The 25,462-nt window shown below is 48.7% G+C and overlaps 2 protein-coding genes across 2 annotated transcripts in view; both read right to left on the reverse strand.

The window, feature by feature from the left end:
- Positions 1–1,891, reverse strand: part of LOC131668863 (uncharacterized) — a 48,744-nt gene extending 46,853 nt beyond the window's left edge. Inside the window, exon 1 of the mRNA XM_058943334.1 lies at positions 909–1,891. Coding sequence (XP_058799317.1) covers positions 909–1,836 — 928 coding nt within the window. The 5' untranslated portion in view covers positions 1,837–1,891. The remainder of the gene's footprint in view (positions 1–908) is intronic.
- A 126-nt stretch (positions 1,892–2,017) lies between these two features.
- The window catches only part of LOC131668815 (uncharacterized), a 43,015-nt gene continuing 19,570 nt past the window's right edge, over positions 2,018–25,462 (reverse strand). Inside the window, exons 3-7 of the mRNA XM_058943259.1 lie at positions 21,407–21,562; positions 4,594–4,745; positions 3,618–3,691; positions 3,471–3,536; positions 2,018–2,566 (exon numbers count right to left, since the gene is read on the reverse strand). Of these exons, the coding sequence (XP_058799242.1) occupies positions 2,397–2,566; positions 3,471–3,536; positions 3,618–3,691; positions 4,594–4,745; positions 21,407–21,562 (618 nt within the window). The 3' untranslated portion in view covers positions 2,018–2,396. The remainder of the gene's footprint in view (positions 2,567–3,470; positions 3,537–3,617; positions 3,692–4,593; positions 4,746–21,406; positions 21,563–25,462) is intronic.

Here is a 25,462-nt window from a genome sequence, read left to right on the forward strand (position 1 = left end):
GCCCGAGAAAGGAACAATTTCCGGCGCGCGACGCTCGGCCGGGGCTTCGTTATTTCCGCAGCTGCATTACACTCCGCATCGAATCATCCGCCAAGTGACCGCTTCTAGCCGAGCGTCACAAAACCCATTAGATATGCCTACTCGCGCGCTATGATTTGGCCTTTGATCGCGCGGTCAGGCGCAAACGATTTGTTTTATTACGCGCTTGCGGCTCGGCTTTGCAGCTATAGCGCTTTTGCAGCGCCACGGCGCTTTTAATAAAACGTACTAATGCATCTACCAATAACGAAGACGATCGACCCGTGTCGAGTAATAACTCTGATTGCGAGGGAAATTTCTGCCAGCGCGTGATTATTAGATTATGATCCAACTGTTAACACAACTAGTAAATAATAATTATTCGATTTAGTATGAAAATTCGTTTATTTTCAATGGAATACATGTGGATAATTATAATTGCTCGTTGTCTGTTAAATAAGCATTGCTTGTTCAATAATGATATTGAAAACGTCTCTCATTAAAATTAATGATATTTGCTAGTCTACATTAACAGTAAAATCACAATTTACGATAACTTTAACGTATAGTCAAAGTAGGTTAACGAATTCACTAAGTTATTGTAACCGGAAAGTCTCTCTGAAAAATTAGTAAGATTCATATATAGGTTTGATATGATTAAAGAGGGATGTTAAATATTTTATCAACTCGGACAAACAATTATCGGTGAAAATTGGAACAACTCTAAACGTGCCATTAGACCAACAACATGCTAAATAATAATTCAATAAAACAATCGAAATCCTCGGTGAGTCTACGTGAAAATGTGTTATCCTCGACCGAGAGGCAAAATGCCTACAAAGTCAACTTCCCAAAATTACGAAACACCATCTGCTTGTCTCGAGCCCTACCGGTCAGCGCTGCGGCGTCGACTTGGTCCTTCGCGGCGATCTTCAATACCAGCGCCTTGTCTTCGATTTTCTTGTCTTTCATGTACGTCGTCTTTCTCTCCACGTAGAAATCCTCGACTTCGGCACAAGGGTCCACTTGAAGCTTGATCTCGGTCCCTTGCTCCAGTCGGCCATCTTCGGTCAGGTTGACCTTGGCTTCGGAGCTTACGTCCACGCGAGCTTCCTTGAAACGCACCCTCTTGTCGTCGTTGCGACTCTTCTTCAAGACCAGCGAGCCCGGGTCACGGCCATTCAATAGGTCAATCATCGTTTGCTCGATGCGCACACGTTCCTTCAAAAAATCCTCGAGCAGCGTCTTCCTGGCGAACTTGCAAATCGGCACCGGTTGCGCTTCCTCGTAGCTGTTTTTGCGGTAGATCGAGGGTGGATCAGCCTCCACGCCAACGGTATTCATCTTCTTGAAGTCGAGGGTGTTGAGCTTGTTCTTGAAATTCTGGTGGCTCTCGGTACTATCGTCTCCGCTGAAGCTGGCAGGCGGCTCGATGAGAAACTCGGCGTTACGATAATTGCCCTCGGCGCGATCCTCGTACAATTTAATTAGCCGTTGGGTGCGCGAGGCCGGGCGCTGCCTTACCATTTGGCGCACCGGTGGCTCGATCACTCGGCTCCTCGCGTTCTTCAATGGCAGCGTCGACGACGACGAACGTTTCCTCGGTCGGCGCGACAATGCAGCCAGAGCAGCCATAAACGATGGGTACTCCTTTTTCTTGCGCGAAGTCGGCGGACTGGGCTGGAGAACCGTGGGACTGGGTCGCTTGGTCATCACCAGCGGATTGTTGATCTCCTGGAGCGGCTGGCGTCGGCAACTCTTGCTCGGCTTCTGCGCCGCCTCGTCGTCGAGACAACGCGAGCACGCGAAGAACTTCATTGTTTGTGGCGCGTGCGATTCGTTACGTAAGCCCTATTCGTCGGCGCGACGCATGATTTTCAATCGTTTGCAGCGAAACAAACAATGAAATCACCTTGCGGTACGAGTGAGAGAGAAAAAAAGCGTACAGAGATATATGCCGAACGCGAACCAAGAGTCGCGCGCGTCGTCCTCGAAAGTCGCGCCGTTGCGAACTGACAAAAGGGGGAGAGAGCGCGCGAGCTTGAACTCCTTTGTAGTATACGACTCCCTCTCTCACTCTCAAGAGAGAGAAAGAGAGAGAGAGAGAGAGAGAAGAAAGGAAAGCGATGGCTCTTAAGTGGCTGGCTAGGGTGTGCCGCCATGCAAGCCTACACGTGGGCGGCAGGTGCGGGGGGAAAGTGGGAGAGCGAAGCGCTTGATTCTTTAACGGTCGACTCACTTTTTCTGCCCGGATGTCAATCCAATTGTTTCTCTTCCTCCAGTTCTCTCTTTGTCCCTTCCCCCTCCCCGCTCTCTTTTGCTTTTTTTACTTTGCTCCAAGTAAGATAGTCTTGTTGTTGGCTTTAATTCGAGACCGATTAAGGATTGCGATGATTCCAGCTAATTGTACGACGAGCCCATTTGGGGGAAACGTATACGCATGAGTCGTGACGATAGGTTATTGGGAGGAAGGTCGAGAATTCTTGCCGATGAGTGGGTGTGGCGAATAGCGCTTTGACCACAATGGAACGGGCTTGAATACCTATTTCTATTTTCAGAACAAATAAATACACCTAATTATTTATCTAATTTTTTTAAATAAGCATTCCATGAGTTTTCGTAAAGTGTCGCTTCGTCTATACTCTAATATACCAAATGTTTATTCTTACTTTTAGTAACTTTTCTAGTCATTCAACTGAAAATAATTGTCTAGAAAGTGGTGCACAAATAACTTTGTTTAAGGATAAGAAAAAATTAAGATTATAGCAGGCCGATAATTTCGCAGGCTAATGAGCATTAACTTTGCTCTGAATACCAAAAATTATAAGTCTGAGCGCACGCATGCCTACGTGCACCGCGTTCATCGTCATTCGCGCGACATTGCCTACTCGTCGATTGCACGAGCAGTAAAAAAATATTGCCGTTTGACGCTTGGACGCGCGCGCGACGTACAACAGCAGCGAGCATCACTTGCGTCGCTTGCATTGCCGGTAGTCAGCTTAGCGTGACGCCGCCGCCGCTGCCGCAAGTTCCCGCCTCCCGAGATATATCAAGGAGAGGGAGAAAAAGAAGCCGAGGGATAGTCTCTCTGTCCGTTATGTGTGCGCTTCCTGGATCGGTAATCGTCGGCCACGCGATACCTCTAAATATTCCATTAGCCTGATTCTCCATGCCAAACGCCCCGTCAATGAGGAATCGCTACACGTAACGGTGTACTTTCTTGTTTCTCCCTCTCGCTCTTCTTTTTCTTTTTCTTTCTCACGTTAAAGTGTACGTGATTTATAGGAGGAAATTTTGCATTGCTCGCAGGCGTCTGCTGAATTTACGCGGCGAAATTCAATTACGGGCAAATTAGGTTTGCAGCTCGACAAGCTGCAAAATTATCGCTATAGCAGCGCGCAGACGTGATACACGACTGCTGCATAGATTATCGACGTTCCAAGCTCACTTACCGGTTCCGTTTTTCTTCGCTTCCGTCGAGATTATGCTCGTTGTCGTCGTTTTTGTCGTCGTTACTTCTGCAAACACACCGGTAGCACAGAGGTTTAAGTAGAATGTTTACCCGTGCTCGCGCACGACTCCGCGCGTCGTCCACTTACTTTTTATCGTTTCGATTGAAGTATTTTCCTGAAGGCTGCTCTTGTAGATTCGTCTCTTCGGCGATCCGTTTTCCCTGAAAAAAAATAAGAAGGTAAATAAATAAATAAAACAGATCGACGAACCACCATCCCCATTCGACCTTATAAAAAACTTTCCTCGTTTTGCCACCGGGAAAAGGCGGCGGCAAAATGGCGGGCAATTCAAAAAGCGCGAAAGCGTTTTGTCACGCTCGGACCTATGGAGCCGTGCAATTGATCGCGCGCGCCGGAAAGCGCAAGGCGCAGCACATCTGACGTGACGTCATGCTCCCTCACTCCGCGTCATGACCCCGCTCTCCATCGGCGCGTTTCCGTTTTTAACGCGAGCTCACGCTAATCCCGACGATTCGAGCCGCTCCTGCGATTTTTCTCGCGGCATTCACGCCTGTGTCTCATATTCAACTTTCAATTGTCATCGGCACAGCGCGCGTCTATTTTTGTCGGGATACGCCTCACGGTCGGCGCGGACACGCGCATAATGGCTATCGAATGATGAATTATATTTCGATGCGCTCGAACGGTGTGCTCGTTATTGTGTGCGAGAGCCTGATTAGTTCTGTCAGTAGCGGGTATTTTATTGAGCCTTAATTAAGAGCTGTCAGATGCAACGGATCGTTATCGTGGGTATACAGCGATTGTACATTAGCTAATCGATAACTTTCAACATTTAAGCCAGCGCGCAGCTTTTACACGCGAAACAATGCGAACTGTGTTGCAGCGAGTTCATCGAGCGCGATCCAGTCAGTTGTTATTTCTCGCGACGGAATAAAACTCCGTATTAGCGTTGGAAAGCAAACGCGGCCGAAAGGTGCTGGTTGGTACTGGAGAGTAACCAGTCAAGTTGCAACGCACGCGCGCAGTACGGGCGCGCGGAACCCGTAGTGTGCCGCTTATAGAGCTTGAGCCGCGGATCTAATGGAGGGAAAGAGAAACTCACTGATTCAGTCCCAATTTGAGGCTGTCGCCGGCGTTGCGCAGGATCCCGTGAGCTTCGACGTTCGTCAATTCGCGCGTACTCTTGCCGTTTATACTGCTAATCAAGTCGCCCTCTCTCACTCCCTGCTGGGCTGCTTTGCTGCCTGGATTCACCTAAAAATACGCAATGCACAAATGACTATTATTACACTGTTTGCATTGTTGGGTTATTTATACGCGTGTGTTGTTGGGTGCGCGCGACAAGGATCATTTATTTTCTTGATGCCCGTTGTCATGGCCTTCGGGTTCGAGGGAATTTTGCTACGACCTCCTTCGATTGGCGTTCATTTTTCATGACTTGGAATTCAAAATAGATTCGGCTGTTCGCCTCTCAACGTTAGATATTCCATAAAATAGATTACAAAGTTAACCGTGTAACATCGCAGCAGCGCGCCGAAGAGAAATCTGCGAACAGTGGAGTGTATCTAAGCGAGGAAGCATTTTTAGGAATCGCGCTAAAAGCTTGGTGCAACTCGGCAACAGCGCCTTAAATCATGACGCTGACTGTGATAGCGGCCGCAAATGAAACGACTTATTAGCAAATAACGAGGCTGGCTCGTAAAATCACAATGCACAGTTGCAAGAGAGAGAGAGAGAATATGCCCCGCCCAAATGACGTGACCGCGTGCAGCTGCGCGAAGCGGGTTGCCTCACCAGCAGGCGCTCTCGAGAGCTCTGTTTCACTCTCCCATTCTCTCCCTCTCTCTCTCTCTCTTCCTCTCTCTCTCTCTTTCTCTCTCGAATTACGTTGCAACATGCTGTTTGAAATTCTAAAGTTAACTAACATAGTTTGTAGCTAATGGATTATGAACTATCACATTGTAAATTATCCAGTGGAACAATCAGCCAAGTGATAAAAGTCGTTTTTAGTCAGACGCTACAGCTTCTACTGTTATATATGAGCTTCCGATTTTATGTAGTATATATGATGATTGAAAAACATTATATTAGTTGGGTATATTGCTGCGATAAAGAGTAATACAAATTAACGAAACTGTTTTAAATGGTATTATTTGTTGGACAATCGTTCATCTGCCATTTTCCAATAGTTTGCCATCAGATCGTAATTGAAAGACGACAATTAATAACCGAATCGTAGTATAAGAAGAATCGAATTGGTAGAGGATATACATTGAATCTCGGTAAAAATCTCAATTGAACAACGGATGTAATATTGATGGACTATAGATCATGTATTTCGCATTTGGAATTCGGAAGGTAAATTTCCGAGTGGAATGTGATATTCTGCACCTCATTGTTCAGCAAAGCTCTCAAATAAGGATTAACGCAAGGTTGCTTAATAAATAAGACATCTCCACGAACATCTATACAAGTTGATATGCATGCATCAGAAATATAAATAAAACGTGAAGTACATATGAAAAGTTGTTTACATGATACTGCAGCTCACCGTGTAAGTAAGACAAGCGCTGGTAGCAGCATTACAGTTGCGCCGGCGTTGTGCCGGCGAGCAGAACTTGAGCATGCCGATCAGGCGTTGGTGTGCGCGCGCGTGAGTTAAGTAGAAGCCAGGACGAGCGAAAGAGGCAGAGACAGAGAGGACGATCCGACACTGAGAGCTCTAGAAAACGTGCGTAGCCCGGCAGCCGAAGTTTCGTCGTACTTTCTTCGAATTCGCCTGGGGAAGTGTTAGCAAGGGAGTTTACTTGTTTGCCAATGGCCAAAGTTTAGCCTCTGGATATTAAGAAGTTAGCCGGCCGTATTGAAGCTCCACCCACGGGCGATTTCCGATTGCTGTTGTTTCCAATAATTCTTATCAAAAGATAAGAAAGGAGAGCAAAACCTTGGTCGCGCTCAGCACTAGCCGCTAGCATATTCATCGGCACGCGGGCACACACAGGTAAAGACACGGGTGCAGCTATAAGCGGTGGCAGTGCCAGCAGCGCACATCCTTAGTAGCCGGGGCGCGACAGACTGACTACGCTTGCTCGCTCGCCGCGGGGTTGCTTGCGCGAGACGCGCGCAAGTTCTGACCTCGCGCGCGCACACCTATACACCTGCGTCCAATGCTGCTTGCTCGCTGCTACTCGCCTGTCTGTCTGTTCGATTGACTTTCTTATCTGGTCTCGTGCCAAAACCTGAGTGATTTTACCGTTTGTTTGCCCGAGTCGTCGTTCGATAAGGCTACGGGCTTTTTTCTCTGCTCGATTAATCGACGTTTTATTAACTCAAAGCCTTGAACGATCAAAACGATCATGCAGCGGAACAACTAATTGAACTCGGCAAGCAAAGTCGTTCGATATGTGAAAGCTACGACAACTTGAATATGTTAGTGTACCGAGCGAAAAAAGTTTATAAAGAAATGTTGACAAAACTTACTTTATCTTACACTGTGACTAACAAGGGTAGAAAATAGTTATTGAACAAAGGAAAAATCGAAAAATAATAAAATCACAGGTTTTATTATTCTCAGTCAATTTAGGCAGCGCAATTTCCTACCTTCTGGAGACTATAAGGGAGAGAAAGAGAGAGAGAGAGAGAGAGAGAGAGAGAGACGTGAGAGCTTCGACTTGAATTTTAAAAGACTTACGCGAGAAAACTTGTAAAATATGAAATTCAAAATAGCTAGTGCGCTCGAATGCTTCTCAAAGCCAATAAAAATATGCTGAGTTTACGCTTATATAAGCGAGATGATAACGAGAAATTCGACAATATACGCGGTATAAAGTTGAAAATTATTTATTGAGAGGTAGTGAGTGACATTTCGTACAAAGAAGCGCGAACATTTTTTTTTCAATTGGCCCGACGAGACTACGAATGAAATTTACGGGAAAAAAGAATAGAGCACCAACCAAATCCGATAAAAGCAACGAAGAGTGCCATTAGACCCATTAGGGTAGTACAAGGGTAGTAAGGTAGTCCTTTTTGCAGTGCGATCGATGTTCCCGCTCGACTAGAAGCTAATATCACGAGCTTCCTACTTATCTATCTCACTTTCGTACTCTCTCTCTCTCTCTCTCTATCCGGTCTTCTCTTTGTTTTCGCGAGTGAAAATGGAAAATTCGCGTGGGGGTAATCGAGCGACAGTCCAGTCATATTTCAATGCAGGAATGAAGACGCGCCGGGAGGTACAACCGAGCTCTTTTCAGCGCGTTGCGCGACATGAAAAATAACTCAGAGAAGCGCTCGGCAGTTTTTACTTGACTACACATTGCCGCTCGCCCGTCGATGAGGGGTCACGCGACAATGTTTTACAAAGCTCCTGAGTGAGCCTTGATAAAAAGTCACCGTGGGCTTTTTTTTCTCATCTTCTTCGTCGTGCATAAAATAAATCATTCGCTAAAGTCGAACAGACGTCGGGCTTGCTGAAAGGGCATTTGTTATCGTTAAGTAAACGATATCTAGTACTATATTTTAACCAAACAATTTGAATAACTTGTGTGCGACGGGGCTTCACGTTCAGCGATTCAAGCCGTGCTTTGTCCGATAGAAACTTGAATAATATTATAATTAATTATAATTATAATTTACTGCAAAATATTAAGAGAAGTTATTCAAAGTTTGTAGGTGCGATTGACAATGAAGCTTTCATTTGGATTAAAAATTCCACGTACTACTCGAACACAATGAGGCGCAACATGCAAATTTTATTTTAAAAAGCTCATATCTATTCCTTTGAAAAATTGCAGAAAAACGTTTATCTACCCCTTCAGTGAGCAACTGAAAGCGCAAAGACCCCGCTAAAGCAGCACAAAGCAAGCACGTGAATCGAGCAGAAAGGGGAGGGAGTAGAAAAGAGAGTCTCTATCTCGCGAGCGAAAATGTCGCGAACGCGAGCGCCATTTCCAATAAAAGTTGCCAATACGCGTCGGCGAAATCCGTGATAATCCCAGTGGGACGAGCACTCGTTGAGCGAAAAACAGCGCGTCGATAATAAAATGCGATTCAATGAAAAAGCCCGCGAGCTTTTTTAATTGACCCACTCTCGTTCACGCCTCCAACAACAAATCTCTCTCGCACGGTCTTCCTTCGCGCCGCGAAAAACCAATGAATAATTTTCGTTGATCACGAAAAATCACACATTCAGCGCGTAAAATGTGGAACGATGAAATGTAGTCGAGATGAAAGGGAAGACAGATAGGATGGAAAAAGAAGAAAACCGTGAATTTATTCGCACGGATGTTGCGCGTATCGCGCATCAGTACACACAGTAGCGCATCGCGCGGAAAGTCAAATATTTAGACTTTGCGTCTCATCATCCACCCACATCGCATGCATACTTGTGCATTCTGCATGATCGAGCATAGAGAGAGAGAGAGGGGGGGGGGGGGAGGAGATCCGCGTACAAAGGGCTCGGCGCGCGCCAGCTGTCTTTCGGAAGATCAAAAAGTAGTTGCCGAGAAAAGCAAGACGAAGCCTCGAGAAAGAGAGCCGAAGAGCCCGCAGCGATCAATGAGCCTCTCCAGCTGTCCGGGCTTCGAGGCTGCTGCCCGTTATTGTGTGCCGCAGCCGCGCGCGGCCAACGATCGCGCCAGCCAATTAGAAATGCGTCAGACGGGTTAGAAAGCAACCGGGCGAGAGAGCCGACTCATCCACTATTCACACGCGACAGCGCACGCACGCGCGTTTCTCGATATTTCGTCGGACGTCTCGTAGCGCGTCGCGCACCCATCGTGGCGAATGGAATCGAGTCGCCTTGTTCTCCGTGCCTGCTTATCTCGCGGATTATGCGTCTCCGCCGAAGGGCATTTTCATACTGGTTCTCGTTTCATCGACTGGCTGCATCGGGGCACCGTCTTCTCCAATTCGCATCGTTTAGTTTTCTCATGTCGACTATGGCTCACGTGCCGCATCAGCGGCGGTTCCGCAGACACCCAATTAACGTCGTTAGCCTTGCGGCTCGCTTCCCATTTTCTTCCGGAAGCTCACGCGATAATGCTCGCTTCTCATTATCGAATATCGATGGAGAAGGGGGCATTTAGCCGAAGCACGAAACGAGAAAAAACGGAGAGGCGAGAGCATCCTCCGTATGGAGCGACAGACGGCAAATCGATTTCGCGAAGAGCATTAATATTGACATTTCAATGCTAAATGGAAGAGTAACGGTCGGAGCGGAAAGTGCGCGCAGGACTTACGTGGCAAATAGGAGTGGAAGAGGAGAGACGTCGAGAAATCGTGCTTGAAAAGGGCCAAAACGACATTTGCGCCGCCACATGCGGAGAATGCATAGCGCGAGCGAGAGGCTACACGCAACGTACATCGAACGATTCCGCGAAGGTGCATTCGCACTACGTGACGAGAATTCGCGCTCCCCCCCCCCCCCCCCCCCCCCCCCCCCCCCACCGCTCGCTCGCGCGCATTTCGGCGTGTACACAGGCATTTGCAGACACGAGCGACCGAATATTTTTTCGCTTCTCGCTTCCTGCCGACTTGTTAACATTCAGCGCTAGGGCTTTAATCTCGGGCCGATCTATCGATGAAATTCACCGATGTGTCGGCGGATGGAACGCTCGCTCTCGTGGAAATGCACATTAACGAGGAAATCCGGCCGAAACTTGGTCGGGTAAAACTTGGCCGGGATGGTCCGCGCTCGCGAGCTTGCGCGAAACCAAGTGATTGTCTTGTACCCCGGCCCCGGCACCGCGAGCAACCAATTGAAATTCAGCCGCGAGAGGAGCGGTGAAGCACCTGGTTAAACATTTGTTGGCGGCTACGATTGCATCTGTGGCTCATAATTAAGATCTCTGCGAGTCACGACGAGCTTAATCACGATAATTAGAGCAGCAACTGGCAATTGCACGCGACAATTACGCTCTGCGCCCGAAGATAATTATCACCGAAGATTCGCCACTGAAACTGGATTAAGGATGAAGCGCAAGAGGGAGCCGAGCACGCCCCGGTGATGCGATCAAACGCTCGCGAACGGACGTGCGCGCGTCTGGCAAACTTTTAGTCGATTGACCCACAGGATCTGCACCGGCAAAGTATGGGGGGGGGGGGGGGACGTGGACCGCAGCCCGAAGAGAGCCGCGATATAAGAAAACCGAAGGCGCGCGCGCACAAAGCCACTCTTGCGTCGGACAATGACCGAGCGATCGTCCGAGTCCTCGAAGCGCCTAGTCAGCTCGACTTTATTCGTCGCGGCCAGCGCCGAGAGAAGTGGCTCGCTCGGTATTTAACGCGTTGCGCTTGTTTTCACTCTCTCCTGCGGCGTGCGCGCCATTAAGAATTCACGTTCGGCTTTGCCCGCCACGATTGCGCCGCGCCTGTGAGAATTGTTATTCGCAAGAACGCCAGCATTAATAGCCAAGTTTGCGCGCGCGCGCGCCATTAGCTACGCTGCCGCCAGCCACCGCCGCCACCGCCGCCGCCGTCGCGCACCCGACTCGAGTAAACTTTTATACAGCTCGCCACTTGTTCTTTTTTCTCTCCACTTCTTCTTCTTCCTCTTCCTCCCTTCTTCGCCGATACACTTGCGCGCTCGCGGGCACTCGGAGTTTTCGTTAGCTCTCGACCGTTCGCCAATCGTTGAGGCACTCAGTGGATATTTCAAACGCTACGCCACACGACAGGAGCACGCCCCTCGCTATCAAAACAACGAAAACACAGAGACAAATAGTCTTGTCGCTGGAGGGGAAAATGAATGCTACACGACGAATGCCAGAGACTCGACTTTGCGGAAAGTCCTGTTTTGAAAACTTACGTCAGTAGCCGTTGCTGCTGCTGCGCGCGGTAATTCGATAGTGTTTTGCATGCGTGCACGCATGAAAGAAAGAGAGAGAGAGAGAGAGAGAGACCGAGTGAGAGGAGGAAAAAATTGATTGCCTGTGAATGGCTAAAATCAGGCGTTGAGAGATAGCATTTAATCGGGACTAGAATTCCATAGTGTGTGTGTAGCTGATTTAAAGCCCGGATTTCTCTCTCGTTCTCTTGGCGAATAAAATTCCAAGAGATAACTGCACGATGCAAAGTTCAATTCCAACCGCTGTGCATTCCTCTCGACAAAGAATCCCACAGCGAGAAATTCGTTGGCTAAAGTTTGAGCCGATCGCCACGCGAATAATTGAGATTAAACACTACGCAGCCAATAGAGGGAAGGTATTAACGATACGTGGCTGTTGCAAAATTAATAACGCGCCGTGATAAATAATTGTAAGATTCGAATGGCGGCCCGACGCGGGATTGTCGATTGCAGGAAATGGCAGCCTGTTTATAACAATAAATGGCAGAGCTCGTAATTACAAAACGTCGATGGAAAGCGCATTGCGAAAGAAACTCACTGGCGCGACTATATAATCCCCATTTAGTGCATGAACCGGGCGTCTAGTTACAGCGTTCCCATGCCGCTCGGGTCACCGGTAACGTTGCAAAAAATGAGTAGTTATCAGCGTGTGGCGTGCTCTTGCGCAACCCATTGATTTTCATGCCGTGCGCCGCCTGGTTTTCTCCCCCCGAAAAGCATGCGTTTAACGATCCACTGCGCTCCGCGCTCGCGTTTCTTCCCGCGTTGCATGCGAAGCAGTCGAGAGGCACCTTGAAAAAAAATGAGAGAGGGCGCCACGAAAGTGCAGTCAGCTGATTAAAGGGCGCTAACGCACGCACGTGCGTGCACAGAGCTGCTTTGTTCCGTCGGTTAGTAACTGCCACACTGTCGCCGCTGACTCCAACTCCGGCCAAAGGGCCATCATATTTTCTCGGAATGAATTTCAGGCGAACGGTAATTTCGAGCGTACGCTTTAATGGCAGATCACAGAGATGAATTTTTCGACTCATTAGGCGCGGTATACGGCCACGTGGGTTTCGCCGGCGACTGTCGGGCAATAAATTTCAATAATAATAACGCAAGCCCGCTTAATTGAGCGTGTCTAATTTTAGCGAGTCTCGACTTTTACTCGCGCGCCTTCGTAAATTGAATCGAGTGTACACGAAATAAATTGCCGATTCAGCCGTAGATCTAAGAGATGATCGCGTGGGAAAGTCTAATTAGTAGACGGGCATTCGATTTGACGACGAGAGGGAGGATAAAGAAACGAAAGCGAAAAGAAAGTTTTGGTCGTTGATGCATTATTTAACGAGTTGCAAATAGACTGTGAGATTCGGTCGTGACGTGGTTCGGCGCGCGGCGTGGCAGCGCGAGGTCAATGCTAAACGTCAGAGCCAAGTGAATGGCGAAGTGCTGTTGGAAATTTCAAGAACATCGACTGACTCGCGCGCAGAGCGACGCCACACGCTCGGGACACGAGTCGGGCATGTCAATTGGGTCACTGCTCGGTAACTTTATTTTCGCCCCATTGTGGCTCAGTCGAAATTTCGCATCAGGTCGATTAGCATATACATTTCGCGCATCGACATATGTGTGTGTGCGTGCATGCCAATCAGCCCCGGGAGTCGTTTCGCAGAAGCAGTTTCGCGACGATCAATTACTCTTCGCACTCGGCGCCCGAGAGCTGCCGGTATTCGAATAAACTGCGAGCGTATCGGGGCGCGCGCGCGTGCGAGCCGGCCGCGGGACAAAACTAGCGGCAATCGAGCGAAGTGAAGTCGTAACTCAAGATCGGGCGCAGTAACAAAAACGCTGCCGGAGAGAAGCAGCTTTAATCGATCGATCCCGCGTAAATCACCGCCAAGTTCGCGGCGACGAACGGAGCTGAGGCGAGGCAAGGCGCAGGTCTCGCGAGGCTATGCTACCGCCGGCTATTTAAAAATAGCCGCACGCGGCTCGGCTCTGGCGAGGCGGCGGCTCGCGCGCGCGCGCGCTAACTCTTTCACTCTCGCGTTATCTCGTCTCGCGTTTCCCTCGCACACACGCGCGCACACCCCCTCGCCAGATTTCGCAGTCGCGTGCACTTTGCCGGGCGCGCGCGTGCGTGCGCGTGTTTTATATTCGCGGCCGCGCTGGATACGCTTTGTTGATTGCGTAACGAGCGAAAATAAAGTGGCCGCTGCGTATATATTTCGGCTGGCTGATGTCAGGAGATATTCAAAAGCTTGTATTTTCGTCACTTCCGATTTTAGTTGTTCTTGCGATACAGCGTGCAGCGTCTGCTCTTTTGAAGTGTCGAGGCGGCTCTCAAGGGTCGCCCAAAATGGCTTCTGAATAATTCCAGCGCTATGCTTATTAATGCTGCAAGATGAAAGTGGAGTATGCCGTGCGGATACTGCGTTCGTTTGTTACGCTTTCTTTGCGAATTTTCAATTTTGCTTTGTGTCTCTCTCGCACTGAGTTCCGCCATTGTAAACAACTCATTTTTATTATATATTTTGTCTTCGTTCTGCTTAGAGTGTTAGAGAACAATCTCTTACTTACTGCATTTTTTTCGTCTAGAAATTATTAATCTGTTTTTTCTTATCGCCAAAAACACTCTTCCTCAAAACTTTCACAAAATACGTCGTCATATTTTTTTTTCGAAAAACAGCGACCCGACCTTTTAAAAAAAAAAGACATTCAGCACACATACACAATACGGAACATTTATTTTAGCTTTGGGTTTATTTTAAAATAAAAGAAACGCAAAGTAAAAGGGCGCCGAAGGAAAATGAAAGTTACAGAATTAGTATCCATCGACCATGTATTTATGCAAGTGTGCAAAGTAAAACGAAGACGAGATATATTTGTTTTGCTGTCGAAACTGTAACTATCGAAGTTTCAACTTGCAATCCGAATGAAAAGATGGAGCGCCACGCCGCTGAGAGGTAACAAATGCGGGTCCAGGCAGTTGGGCGGCTTCGCGGCACATCAAGCAAACAAGCGAACTTTCCCATGGTTCCTCGAGCTCACTCACCCTTGACCTTCGTCCGTGTGCGCCTCCATACTCGCGCCACTCAGCGGAGGGCAGCTTCGGTCTCGGCGCTACACACTCACATGCGTTTGCACACGCTTCCGCTGCGATGTTTTGTCGCACAGCGACAGACCGGCGCTCGGCCGCAAACTACAAACTTGTTCTCTTGGCGCGAAGAAGAGCCGAAAGAGAGCGCTCTCTCTCTCTCTCTCTCTCTCTCTCTCTCTCTCTCTGACTCTTGCAAGAGAGTGAACGGCCACTAGGACAATATTAGATCGCGCGATTCCGTGCGCGCCTCCGTCTTTAGATCGTCGACGAGTGACGTCCGACTAGAACGTCATTCTGCTGCGACAACGATGTCGCCCTGCGTTTTTTCATCTCAAGCCGATTCATTCCGAACGACTAATCGCGTGCAAACGCGGCGTTCGATTATTTCGTCCATTACAACTGAAAACTCAACGTTGTGACGCTGATATTATAAATGATTAATTTCGATGTGTGTGTGGCGTAACTCCGCTTGGATTCGAAAGGATAAAACAGATCTGCTTTGCGTATGTATTTACAGTGTAGAAGATATCGTTAATTTGTTTTGAAATCTCGTTGTCGCGAGGTAAATCTAGAGGACAGCTGAAGTAGAAAACCGATTTATATGATGCCAGGCGTGCCGTAAATCATGCCACGTGTGAGCCAGTACAAGCCTGTAGCAACTCTGTGGCTTAGGAGCGCATTGTCTCTTCGGACACATGGAAAAGAAAGAGATCCTAATTCAGCCAGAAATTATTGCATCTTTGGCGCGCAGCAAGTCGCCTAAAACTGCAATAAATAATTCAAATTTATACCATTGTCAAAACATGTAGTAGTCGACAACGTGGAACACGTGCATAGGCAGCGGCTGTCAATCATGAAATTTATTGTCTCATTGTGGGCACTGGCGCGCAAAACTACACCGTACGAAAATCCAACGGGCAAAGCGATCGATGGTACTATCGGCATTCCCCGAGTGTTACCACGGTATGACCATCAAACGCGGATGTGTAATAGTCGCGAGCTGGATTATAGGTCACGACCCTGTTTATTAGCATAGCCTGCGTAAACAGGCCTGCAAATTAATCGACTACCTTTCGAACTTGGCGTGACGTTATCAAGGTCGATAAATTGGGAGGTACAGCCGCGGAGTTGCAGGCTCGCCTTGCTTTTGGACAAGCCGAAAAGGAGCCCCGTTAAGAATGCGCGACGATCGCAGCTATGCGGCTAGAGAGCGCCGAGACAATGCTCGCTGTCATTATCCATAGGCGCTATCTTCGATCTGGCTGGGCGAGTGCGAAGCTTTGGTCGCGGGGAGAGGCGCGATCGGAATTAGAATGGCGATAATGGCGCGCGTCAAGTAACGGAGCGGCGTCTTTTCCCTCATTTGCGGGCGATCGCGCGCGCGCCACGGCCGCGGCATATGTGCGCGTACCGGGCGACGCATTGTGCGCTTCCAGGAAAACACGCGCTACACGCGCTACGCGCGGACATTCTCATGGAAATGCGCGTATACGCGCGACGCTCCGAGGTTCTTCGAATGCTAATAGCAGTTGTCTCGGCGCTGTGCTCCGCGGGCCACGCCGCCTTCGCCCGTGAAGATGGGGCGAGGCCGTTGCGGCACTCGCGGATCACGGTTATCGCAGCGGCGTAAATATTTCGAAGGCTGGCCGAGGCCGAGCCGCGACACGAGGGACATTCGCATCGATAAGCGCGACGGGAAGAGAACAATTTGCACGCGCGGGGCAGCGAGCGGACGAACGGTAAGAGGCAAGAAGGAAGGGACGCGATCGGAGCGCGAGCAGAGTCGTTCCCCGAGGAGATCTCAAATCAGTCGCATCGAGCGCTATAGGCGGTGAATTATACCGGCGTCTATGTCGCGCGGCGTCGAGTCGAGAAAAATCCTCGAGAGCTCAATCAGTCTCGGGCTCGGTCGCGCGCGCGCCCGTATACGTGCGGGCATAGCTTTATGCTAATGGCGAAGCGACAGGAGATGTACTTCTTTTATCTTTTTCTCTCTTTTCCTTTCAGCGGCTTATCCCGTTGGCGCGTTGCGTAATGAAGAGCGGCCCGCGCGCACGAGGGAAATATGCATTTTAACGAGTTTCGTGCTGCGGATTTCATGCCGTGCGCGCGCGCGTTAAGCGCCGCGCCGGTCGATACGCTTTATTAGATGCAACAAGTTCAAGATGGAACCCTCCTCCTCTTCTTTTTTTTTTTTACATTTTATTAGCTGCGTATACCTTGGCAGCTGGGATTAAATGCTTCCTTGGGGGCTTTCAGGGGTTCACGCGGGACCGCCGCTCCTGACGAAACGCCATCTCCTCGCGACTTTCTCATTCGCCTCGGTTCCCAATTAAAGCTGTAAAATCGCTAATTTTTTATGAGCGGCACTGCTCGTACGCGGCGGAGTTGTGCATTGTGCGCGCGCCAATGTTGACTTTTAACGCGGTTTCACGAGGCCTTCAAATAAGGGAAAATCAATAACAAGCCAGGCAGGCAGCAGAAGCGCTCGCGGCGTTAAAAGCCTATGTTTAAAATCAATTTTTAAGGAGCGACGCACGGGTTACGGAAATCCAATATAGCAAGGGTACGAGCGCGCGCGGCATATACGACTCTCCGCGCCTGGCTGAATTCAATTCGCGAGAGCTCTCTCTCTCTCTCTCTCTCTCTCTCTCTCTCTCTCTCTCTCTCTGCTCTGCCGTGTGCTCGACTCTATCGAGGCGACCGATCGACTTCTCGCCGCAGCCACTCGTCCCTTCTTTCGTTTTGCTCTTTACTCTCTGCTGTTTTATCGAGAAAACAACCACTCGGAAATGCCCTCCCGAATTATCGTTTCTTATATGCAGATGAGAATTGCTGGCTTTTGTTATGGGCAGTGCCCCGTAATGATGACCGCTGCTGATATACCCGCGGCAGGAATAACTTTTTCGTATAATTCATGCGGATTCGGCCACTTTCTACGCATTGGCTGCCCTTTTCAGGTGCTCGACGAATTATCTGACTCGTTCACGTCGAATACGGCCTTTTCGCGCGAGAACACCAGTTCTATCCTTATCGACGCGACCCAACTGCCGGCGTGCGCTTGCACAATATGCCGCATTATTTTTGGCTCGACTTCACTTTTACCGAATTCCCGCCGGTCCAGCGTGGAGGATGCGAGTTGTCGAGGCGCTCGCGATCAATCGACGCGTCATCGAGGCGCGAGTGACGCACGGAGCCGCGCGGTTTAATTAGCTATGATTGCCACGGCTAATGGCCGACAGGCACGCTCTTTTCATTTTCATGCGCGAGTCAAGCTCATCGCCGCGCCTTCATCGAGGCTGCTTAATTGGGTTTTTCGAAGCGAAAAGTACAACTGCAGCCTCGATGCGACGTCGAAAAATTTCATTTTTATCCAGCTGACAGCCGACGGCGAAGATCATTTTCCAACGTGAAGTCGGAAAATTCTTGGTCACCGGAATTCTCTTTGCCCCGAGAAGACGATAGCCGACCGACGGCCAAGGATCGAGATAGTCAGCATTCGCTCTTAGCGTATAATCACGTTTGTTCATGCGAGAGCGGCAACTCTGATCTATACTTTTTCAGCCTTCGCGTCGTTATGACTTTACCTGCTTTATCTGCCGCGCGTTATTAGTACTTCTTTCCCTCGGCAGCAAAACGGAACAAAAGAATGGCGGTAATGGGTCGGTTCCAGTGAAACCTGCGCCCGTGCGCAGGATGGAATTTTACTTTCACGCGGGAAAAGCAAGAAAAATTGTAACCTACACTTTCTACCGTTTGAATAACAAGAATCTTAAATATATTGGGCATTTAGCGAGGGGCTTCCTTGAAACTTTAATTACGAGCTTCCTCGTTCCTTCGCGCTCACTTATTAAAAATGCTCCGGCAAAGCGGCAGGACGGTGCAAACAAAGCCCCGACAGGCGCGCGAGGTACGCAGGTGTTTCGTAACATTGGCAATACACACGCGCACGCAGCTTGTCAATTGCGCGAATGCGATCCTGACGCAATCGGTCCGATTCGCTCGCGGCGCCGGTAGCGGCTGGGAACTCCGTGAGAATGCTTTTGTTTGCTGCAGCTATAAGTCGAGTGAACCACGAATACGGCGCAAATACGCATATGTAGGCGAATCATCTGCATTCGGGACGTCCGCTTTCACTTTTCCCGGTGTAGTCGTCGTCGTTGTCGTCGTCGTGACGTAATGGTAATAACTTGTTATTACAGTGTCTCAGGCATGGGCCGGCGTCGATTGGTCGAGTTTTCGAAGTGTCTGGGGCACCGTTTTGGCCAATCTGCCGCGACGTGTTTATATATCCCCTCAGGGAACTTCAGTTTCTCTCTCTCTCTCTCTCTCTCTCTCTCTCTCTCTCTCTCTCTCTCTCTCTCACTCACTCTCTTTGTGTACATTCTGAATGTCGGGTATTATGCTAAGAAATTAAATTGAGTCGACAGCAATGGGGAAGCTAACACTTAGTCCACACTCAGTGTGGGAACAATGACAGTCAACCGCTAATATTTGAATAGTAGAATGTATTATGTTGTGGCAACAGTCGCGATGTTGTTCCAAAGCACAGCCGCGGTGGTAGGCGACGGAGGCTAATAAGATGCGCGCGACCTAGTTATCAGATTGAAAAAACCTTCGGAGAACTGCCAATCCAATTAGTCGCTACGAGTTTATCAGTTCTGACGAGCCCGAGACTTTCTCGCTAATTGTGCGATACACCCGAAAAAAAAAATTAAAGAAAAAACATAAAAAGCACCCGCAAATAATTTCCGTTCTGCACGAGCACGTCGCGTGGTGATCTTTCTCATGAAGCGATCGAACAACGTGCATACGATTGAGAATCAATTATAGGCGAAGCCTCGATGCGCAAAAATCGAGCGCCGCGACCCGCATGTTTTTCCGCAAAAAGTATCTATCGCTATGGCTTATCGTTTACCCGTGGGTTCCGCAATTTCGGCAAGTATGGCTAGTACGGTGGAAAACTGCAATGTTTCTATTGCTGCGGCGCGCATTCCGCGTGAATTGCATTTGATCTGGCCCTCTGCGTTCGATTTGACGAATTTTCGAAATACAGTTGAAGTTACGCGAGCACTTCCGATAGCACGTACATACGCGCTCGCAACGCTTGCGTCGGGAAAATTAATATTAACTTGCATTGCTCGCATAGTTTACAAATTGTGCGCAGCACTTTTCGAGAGTAAATTGCAACGGAAAATTAGTAATACATAGTTAGGCGAGCAAAGTTTGCGAATTCATTATTACAAGCCTCATCTGTTCTCGTCGAGAGTCATTATATTTATTGGGTGATTTCTTTTTATTTGGTCTCTTCGGCGAACCGCACACAGATCAGATAAAAAAATCCATTAAAAATGCCAGATTTTATTAGATGATTTTACGAGAGCAGTGTCTTCTCCTACAACTACATAAGAGATAGTTTTGAGCGATAAACTCGATAGTAATGAAGAAAAAGAGATGTCCTATCAGCCACCCGAATCACCTTTGGTCGTAGGGGCGCGGCAGGCTGGCATCTCGAGTATCGATTGCGTCAAAAGTGGTGCAGGTAATCGAGACAGCGTCGTCCCCCTCGTTGGCGCATGCACTTGATCCAATTATTCATCGACGATCGACCTTTGGCGTAATGAGATATCTGCCGAGGAAAATAGAGGGGAAAAAAAAATGCCGGTCACCCGCGCAAAGGAGCGCCGGCGCCTTCGATTACCATTGTTTCGTAACACCTCGCATTTTTCTCATCGCGTCAATTGGGACGGCGCAGTGATCCTGCGCCTTTTTTCATCGCTCGCACTCGTGGAGCGTATACGCGTGTCGGAAACTCGGTCACAGATTGATTTCCTAACGTATGCAAACGAATTAGGTATCGGAGTCGAATCGGATTTGATTGATTGGCGGAACGTCGTTTTAAATCTTATTGAATGCCGCCTCCATCGAGCTTCAATTTTACTAATTCACTGCCTCTAACTCGACATACTCAACTCGCTTCTTTCGACATTGGTTTGCGCTTCTTGATAATACCATTAATAAAGTGTGTAAAAAGAAATTAAAATAAAATTCTGAAGAGAATCTTCTCTTATATTTTAGCAAAACCAATTTATCGAAAAAAACCGCGTCGAATCTCCGACCACTGGTAAAGAATGAATTAACTTCTTTTCCCCTTTCGCGCATGCTAAACACTCTCTCCTTCGTAAAAATTGGCCGGAGGCGTCTCGACCTTTGAAGCTGAACCGCGCGTGCTTATTTCGCATGGCTGCGTCTATAATCAAAGGGAGGCCTTCTTTCCTAGGACTCGTTTGAATCCCTCTCGCACGCAGCGACTCACGCCAATGAAGCCTCAAGTGCGCGCGCTTATTGAACGGCGGCTGGCCTGCCGGAAGTCGACGCGCAGTCCTGCAACGAAGAAATGCCACGGCGCAGCCACCTCCGGGGGCTAATATAGCAAGACTGAACAGTCGCGCGCGCGCGTACGCGCGGCCGAGGCGATCGTGAAAACGCAACGCAAGCAGTGAACGGAGATTTCAGTTTTTCTTTTAAACGCGAGAGTCGACGCAGCTTTTACGCCTTCCATCGGTCATTCATTTCTATAAATTTATTATTTCTTTTATTAAGGTTGCTTCCACCCTGTGCTCTAAATCGACCTAATGACAATCGATAAAAATCGCATTTCCATATATCAACTGAACTCGTAAAAACACTACGTCGCTCACACTAGATTTTCTGATTTGTTAACGAAACGCCAAATCAATATCCATTGAATCCATTTCCACCAATCGCATCGAGTATTCTATTGGATTTTGAATATTAACGAGGAGCGCCCGGTTCTACCGTGGTAAGCGAAAGCGTTGGAGAGAGAGAGAGAGAGAGAGAGAGAGAAGTATTTTCTTTTTCGCCAACTCAAGCGTAAATGAGCGTCAAAGAACTGATGTGATGGCACGGTCATTCCACTCGCAGCAAGAGACAGAGGAAAGAGTGCGATGCACGCGACATACGGACCTTGTTGCGGTAGGTACTGGGCAAGCACGCCCATTGCGCGTAGCTCATGTGAACCATGCTGGCGGAGTCGGTGTCGTCGCTGCACTCGTCGTCCCAGGACGAGTGGAGCAGCAACCCGCCGTTATCGATGCGCCCGGGTGACGGCACCTTGTCCCTCTGTGTGGCACTCGTTTTCGAAAACAAAGCAAACGACAACAACGACAACAACAACAACAACAACAACAGCAACACCACTGCCGCCGACACCTGCGATAGATTCAAAAAACTGCACGCCGCAATACGACGGACGTTCCGACTGGCCGCGCGCGTGTTAGTCGAGTGTGTGAGTGCGCGGCTCGGCGCTCGGCTCTTGGGCCCCAGCGAGACGGCGAAGCGCGCCGGAGAGGGGGCACTTCCAGGCGGTGAGGGAGAAGGCTAGCTTATATGCACAGCTGATAAGACGCTTTCCTTTACTTCTCCTTTTTTCCTCTCTCCGCGCGGACGCTGAGGAGTTGACAAAGAGAGATCGATTGCCGAGTGCCGAGTAGCCGGAATTTGGAAGATCGGTGAGGATAGGACGCTCTCATTGGGGACGCCAACAGGTTTTTTTTCTTCTTTCGGGATCTTACATTGTTCGGAAACCGTGTGGTTCGGATGCATTTGGGCGGAGAGCTAGCGTCAAATCTCGACGCTTTACATACCTGTGGGAAGGCAAGTTCCTTGGGAGGAGACCTATTGGGAATAAATTCATCAAACTGACGTAGGGCAATAACAGGAATGCCCAGAGAAGCCTTCAATGAGAAACTCTTTTCACCAGGTAAACTTTTAGACATGTTCGGAGGCATCGCAGCTCCAATTTTAGCATTAAAGGCACGGAGAACGAAGGCGAGTTCTAATCTGAGAATTATATCCTCGGCTCCGATCCCGTCCAAAATAAAGAATCAACAAGTCGCTTCCTGCGCACCCAAGCAGACGCAAGTGCGTCACGCGGGAAGCATTCGAAATCAAAAGAAAAGAAGCCCGGACGGGGCCTCTCCCTCCCCGATGCGGCGCTGCATCCTGCTTGGCGTCAAAGTAAACATAGCGCACGAGGCGTAATGGGAAGACCAGAAGCGCATCTCTCCGCCGTGGCGGCGAGAAATTCCGGGCGCTGCGTTCACACGAAGCGCGAGATGAGTCGAAAAACAGCGCCCCCCGGGCAAAGCCCTCTGTGACGCGATGTGGCACACAGCAGGTTCATCCCTCGGTAAGGATCTTTGAATTATTTCTGGGTATGCGCTCCTCGCGGTGCAATTTGTCTTCACTGGGAAAAAGAAGGATCTAGGTCATTCGATTCGATTCGCATTCCTTGCGCTGAATATCATTCTGGGATAGTCCTTAGATGATCGTTTTGAAGAAAGAAAGAAAGAAAGAAAGAAAAACAGAAGTATCATCTCTTTCCAAGCTGTGAGTTTTTTCTCTCGCGGAGTGTGAGTTCGACGATGTCGTAGCAGTAAGCGACGAATTTCGCAGGTCACGATTCAATATGTACCATGCATCTGTGGTCAAGGTACACACGCTAGATATGTTTACAACGAAAGTATGGGTGGGGGGGGGGGGGGGGGGGGAGGATCTGACTTGCGATCGACAAATAAAGCAGCATCACGAAGGCAAAAGGTATATTTGCAAAAAAGTAAGCATTAGAATTTCACAGATCCTTGCGTACACTAGCGTAGCGCTCATATCGCACACAGATGTGCAAGAGGTGAGGAGGCGCTGGCTCATGTATGCCTGGGTGGGCTGTGCACGCGGGCCGAGGATCGTGTCCCCGTGCAGCAGTACCGGTGCTTCTGATTCACCGATGACCAATGAGTCAGCGACGCCGGCACGCCGATATCGAGACGCCGCCGCGTGCTGTAGGTACGTGAGAGCGAGAGACGGACGGAGAGGACTGTATCGCGGTGTACGTACGTACATCGTGTACGTGTGTCTGTCATGGTCGGCCGGTTGGGCTGCGGTCGGCGGGACGCTGATTTATGGGAGCCGGCACTTAGCTGGGACTGCTGCGCGATGAATTCATTGAGAGAAAAATTGAGAGGGCGCTTGATTGCAATTGAAAGTTTCATTAAGTGCTGCTCGAGCTTGCGCCTTTTGCGAGAGTTTAAAATGCGATTTCTCGTGCGCGCGACGAGCGACGAACGAATCGAGCGAGCTGCGACTTGGTGTAACACATCATCGCGTGTCGTCGTTGATATAAATCCCTTTCGTAAATTTCGATCTCGATGCACGCGTCGCTCGACGACCTGCTATGCAATTCAAATTGGTCGCGAAGTCATCGCCCGTCGCGAAATTAAGCGAGCAAGGAAAAAATATAGTCGCGATCTTTATAAATCTCCGATAAAGCGAGGTCCGCGAGTCGCGCGGGAAAGAATGCATCGCACGCGGGCGCAGGCTTTATATATACTAAAAGAAACTTCGCTTATGTAGAAATGCATCGGGGCCGAGGCAATCGCATAATAAAGTTATGCCCGCGAGTCAACTAGTTTTCTCTTTCTCCATTACGCTGCGCGACGCGCGTTTGTCGTATAAACGTGTTTCTGGGTCGATGAACTTTCTGACGTCTTTCTTGTCAGCGACACCACACGGCTCATTGGATAATTCCCCTTTAGCTGATACGTATCTGCGCGTGATCTGGTCTTTGACGGCAAAAGTGCGATTCGTAAAAACGTGGGTAGATGGATTTGTCTGTCTTTGCCGTGGCCTATTTGCGAGAGCGCCGCGCATCGATGGGCTGACGACGAGTCTTACTGGCTTACGTGCTTACTGTTATTTTCAGTTTTGAAAGTGAAATTTTAAGAAATTCAACTTGGCTTCCATTGAAATTGCGCTATGCGATTCGTAAGCGTGAATGGGCATTTTATTTTATTGAAATTGGGGATAGCACTCGTTCAACGTGCTATTCAATTTTTTCATAGAAGTGAGTTAACGTTTTCCACAACAATTAATTGAAAAGACAAAAGACTTGAATTATTAGTTGAATGATTATCCATACTGTTATTTAAAAAGTGAACTTCGGTACCCGGCGTCCGACTTTGTAACAATGAGCTGCTAGCAGCCCCTGACGCGTTTTCAAAGTTGCAAAGCTAATTTTCGCTCGTTTGAAATGTTGATTCGGACTGAAGTTTTTGGATTACGTGAGTAAAATTTGGCAGCGCTTATGACCTAGAAAATCATTTTGTATCAGACAACGAAAGTCAAAGTGCAGTGAGTGGAACATTGAAAATACCGACGGTAGAAGCATTTTTCAAACTAATTTCCTCCGAAAAAGTAATTTTCAAACTTTCACGGACGTTGCAACAATCCTCCTGTGAAAGGCGATTTCCTCAATGAAAGTCATATTTGTCAAAAGTTCAGCCGTTAGCTTTAAAAACGCATTAGTATAATGTCTCGGTATAACAGTTCGCTCGCGAGGAGATCGCGCTGGAAAGTGGTTTACATCGTGAAAACGATCGGTGCGTGCGCTCGTTAATTTTCATAATACGCCGCCGAAGGACGCTCGAAAAATCGCGGCTTGTTGAAAATGCAAGTGCTTTCGTCCGAGCTGAGAAACGAAGGCCGTAAAAATAGTGGCAAAGGGAACGAAAGGTGTCCTCCTCTTATCACCGCTTATGTTCGCCTTTTATAAAGCGCATTTCTCGAGCAAACGTACAGCAAAAGCAGAAGCAGCAGCAGCAGAAGCGGGCTGACTTTATATTAAATTCTGGGGCGCGCCCCCGCGATTATTCTTCCTTCCGCTGCAGCTGCGCGCCGTTTTACCGCTGTTCTCTTATTTCGGAGGCGGCCGCGCTCCGCCGCCGCTGCTTATTGTTACCTCGAACCGCGTCTTCAATTCCAGATTATATACGCTGCGCAGATAACTCGGTCTAATTTTAGTATGGGCAATTTATTATATTGATCGAGCGAGAAGGAGCAAAAAATATTTAAAAAAAATAAAAAGCTACAAAATTCATTATAGGTTCCACGGCAAACCAAGTGAAAGCGCGTTATCGGGTTTCCATATAGGACGTCGGTTTCAACGCGAGGAGCTATAATATTGTT

Source organism: Phymastichus coffea, unplaced genomic scaffold (genome assembly GCF_024137745.1).
Source record: "Phymastichus coffea isolate CEN01 unplaced genomic scaffold, Cenicafe_Pcof_1.1 PCOF00084, whole genome shotgun sequence".
Taxonomy (NCBI): Eukaryota; Metazoa; Arthropoda; class Insecta; order Hymenoptera; family Eulophidae; genus Phymastichus; species Phymastichus coffea.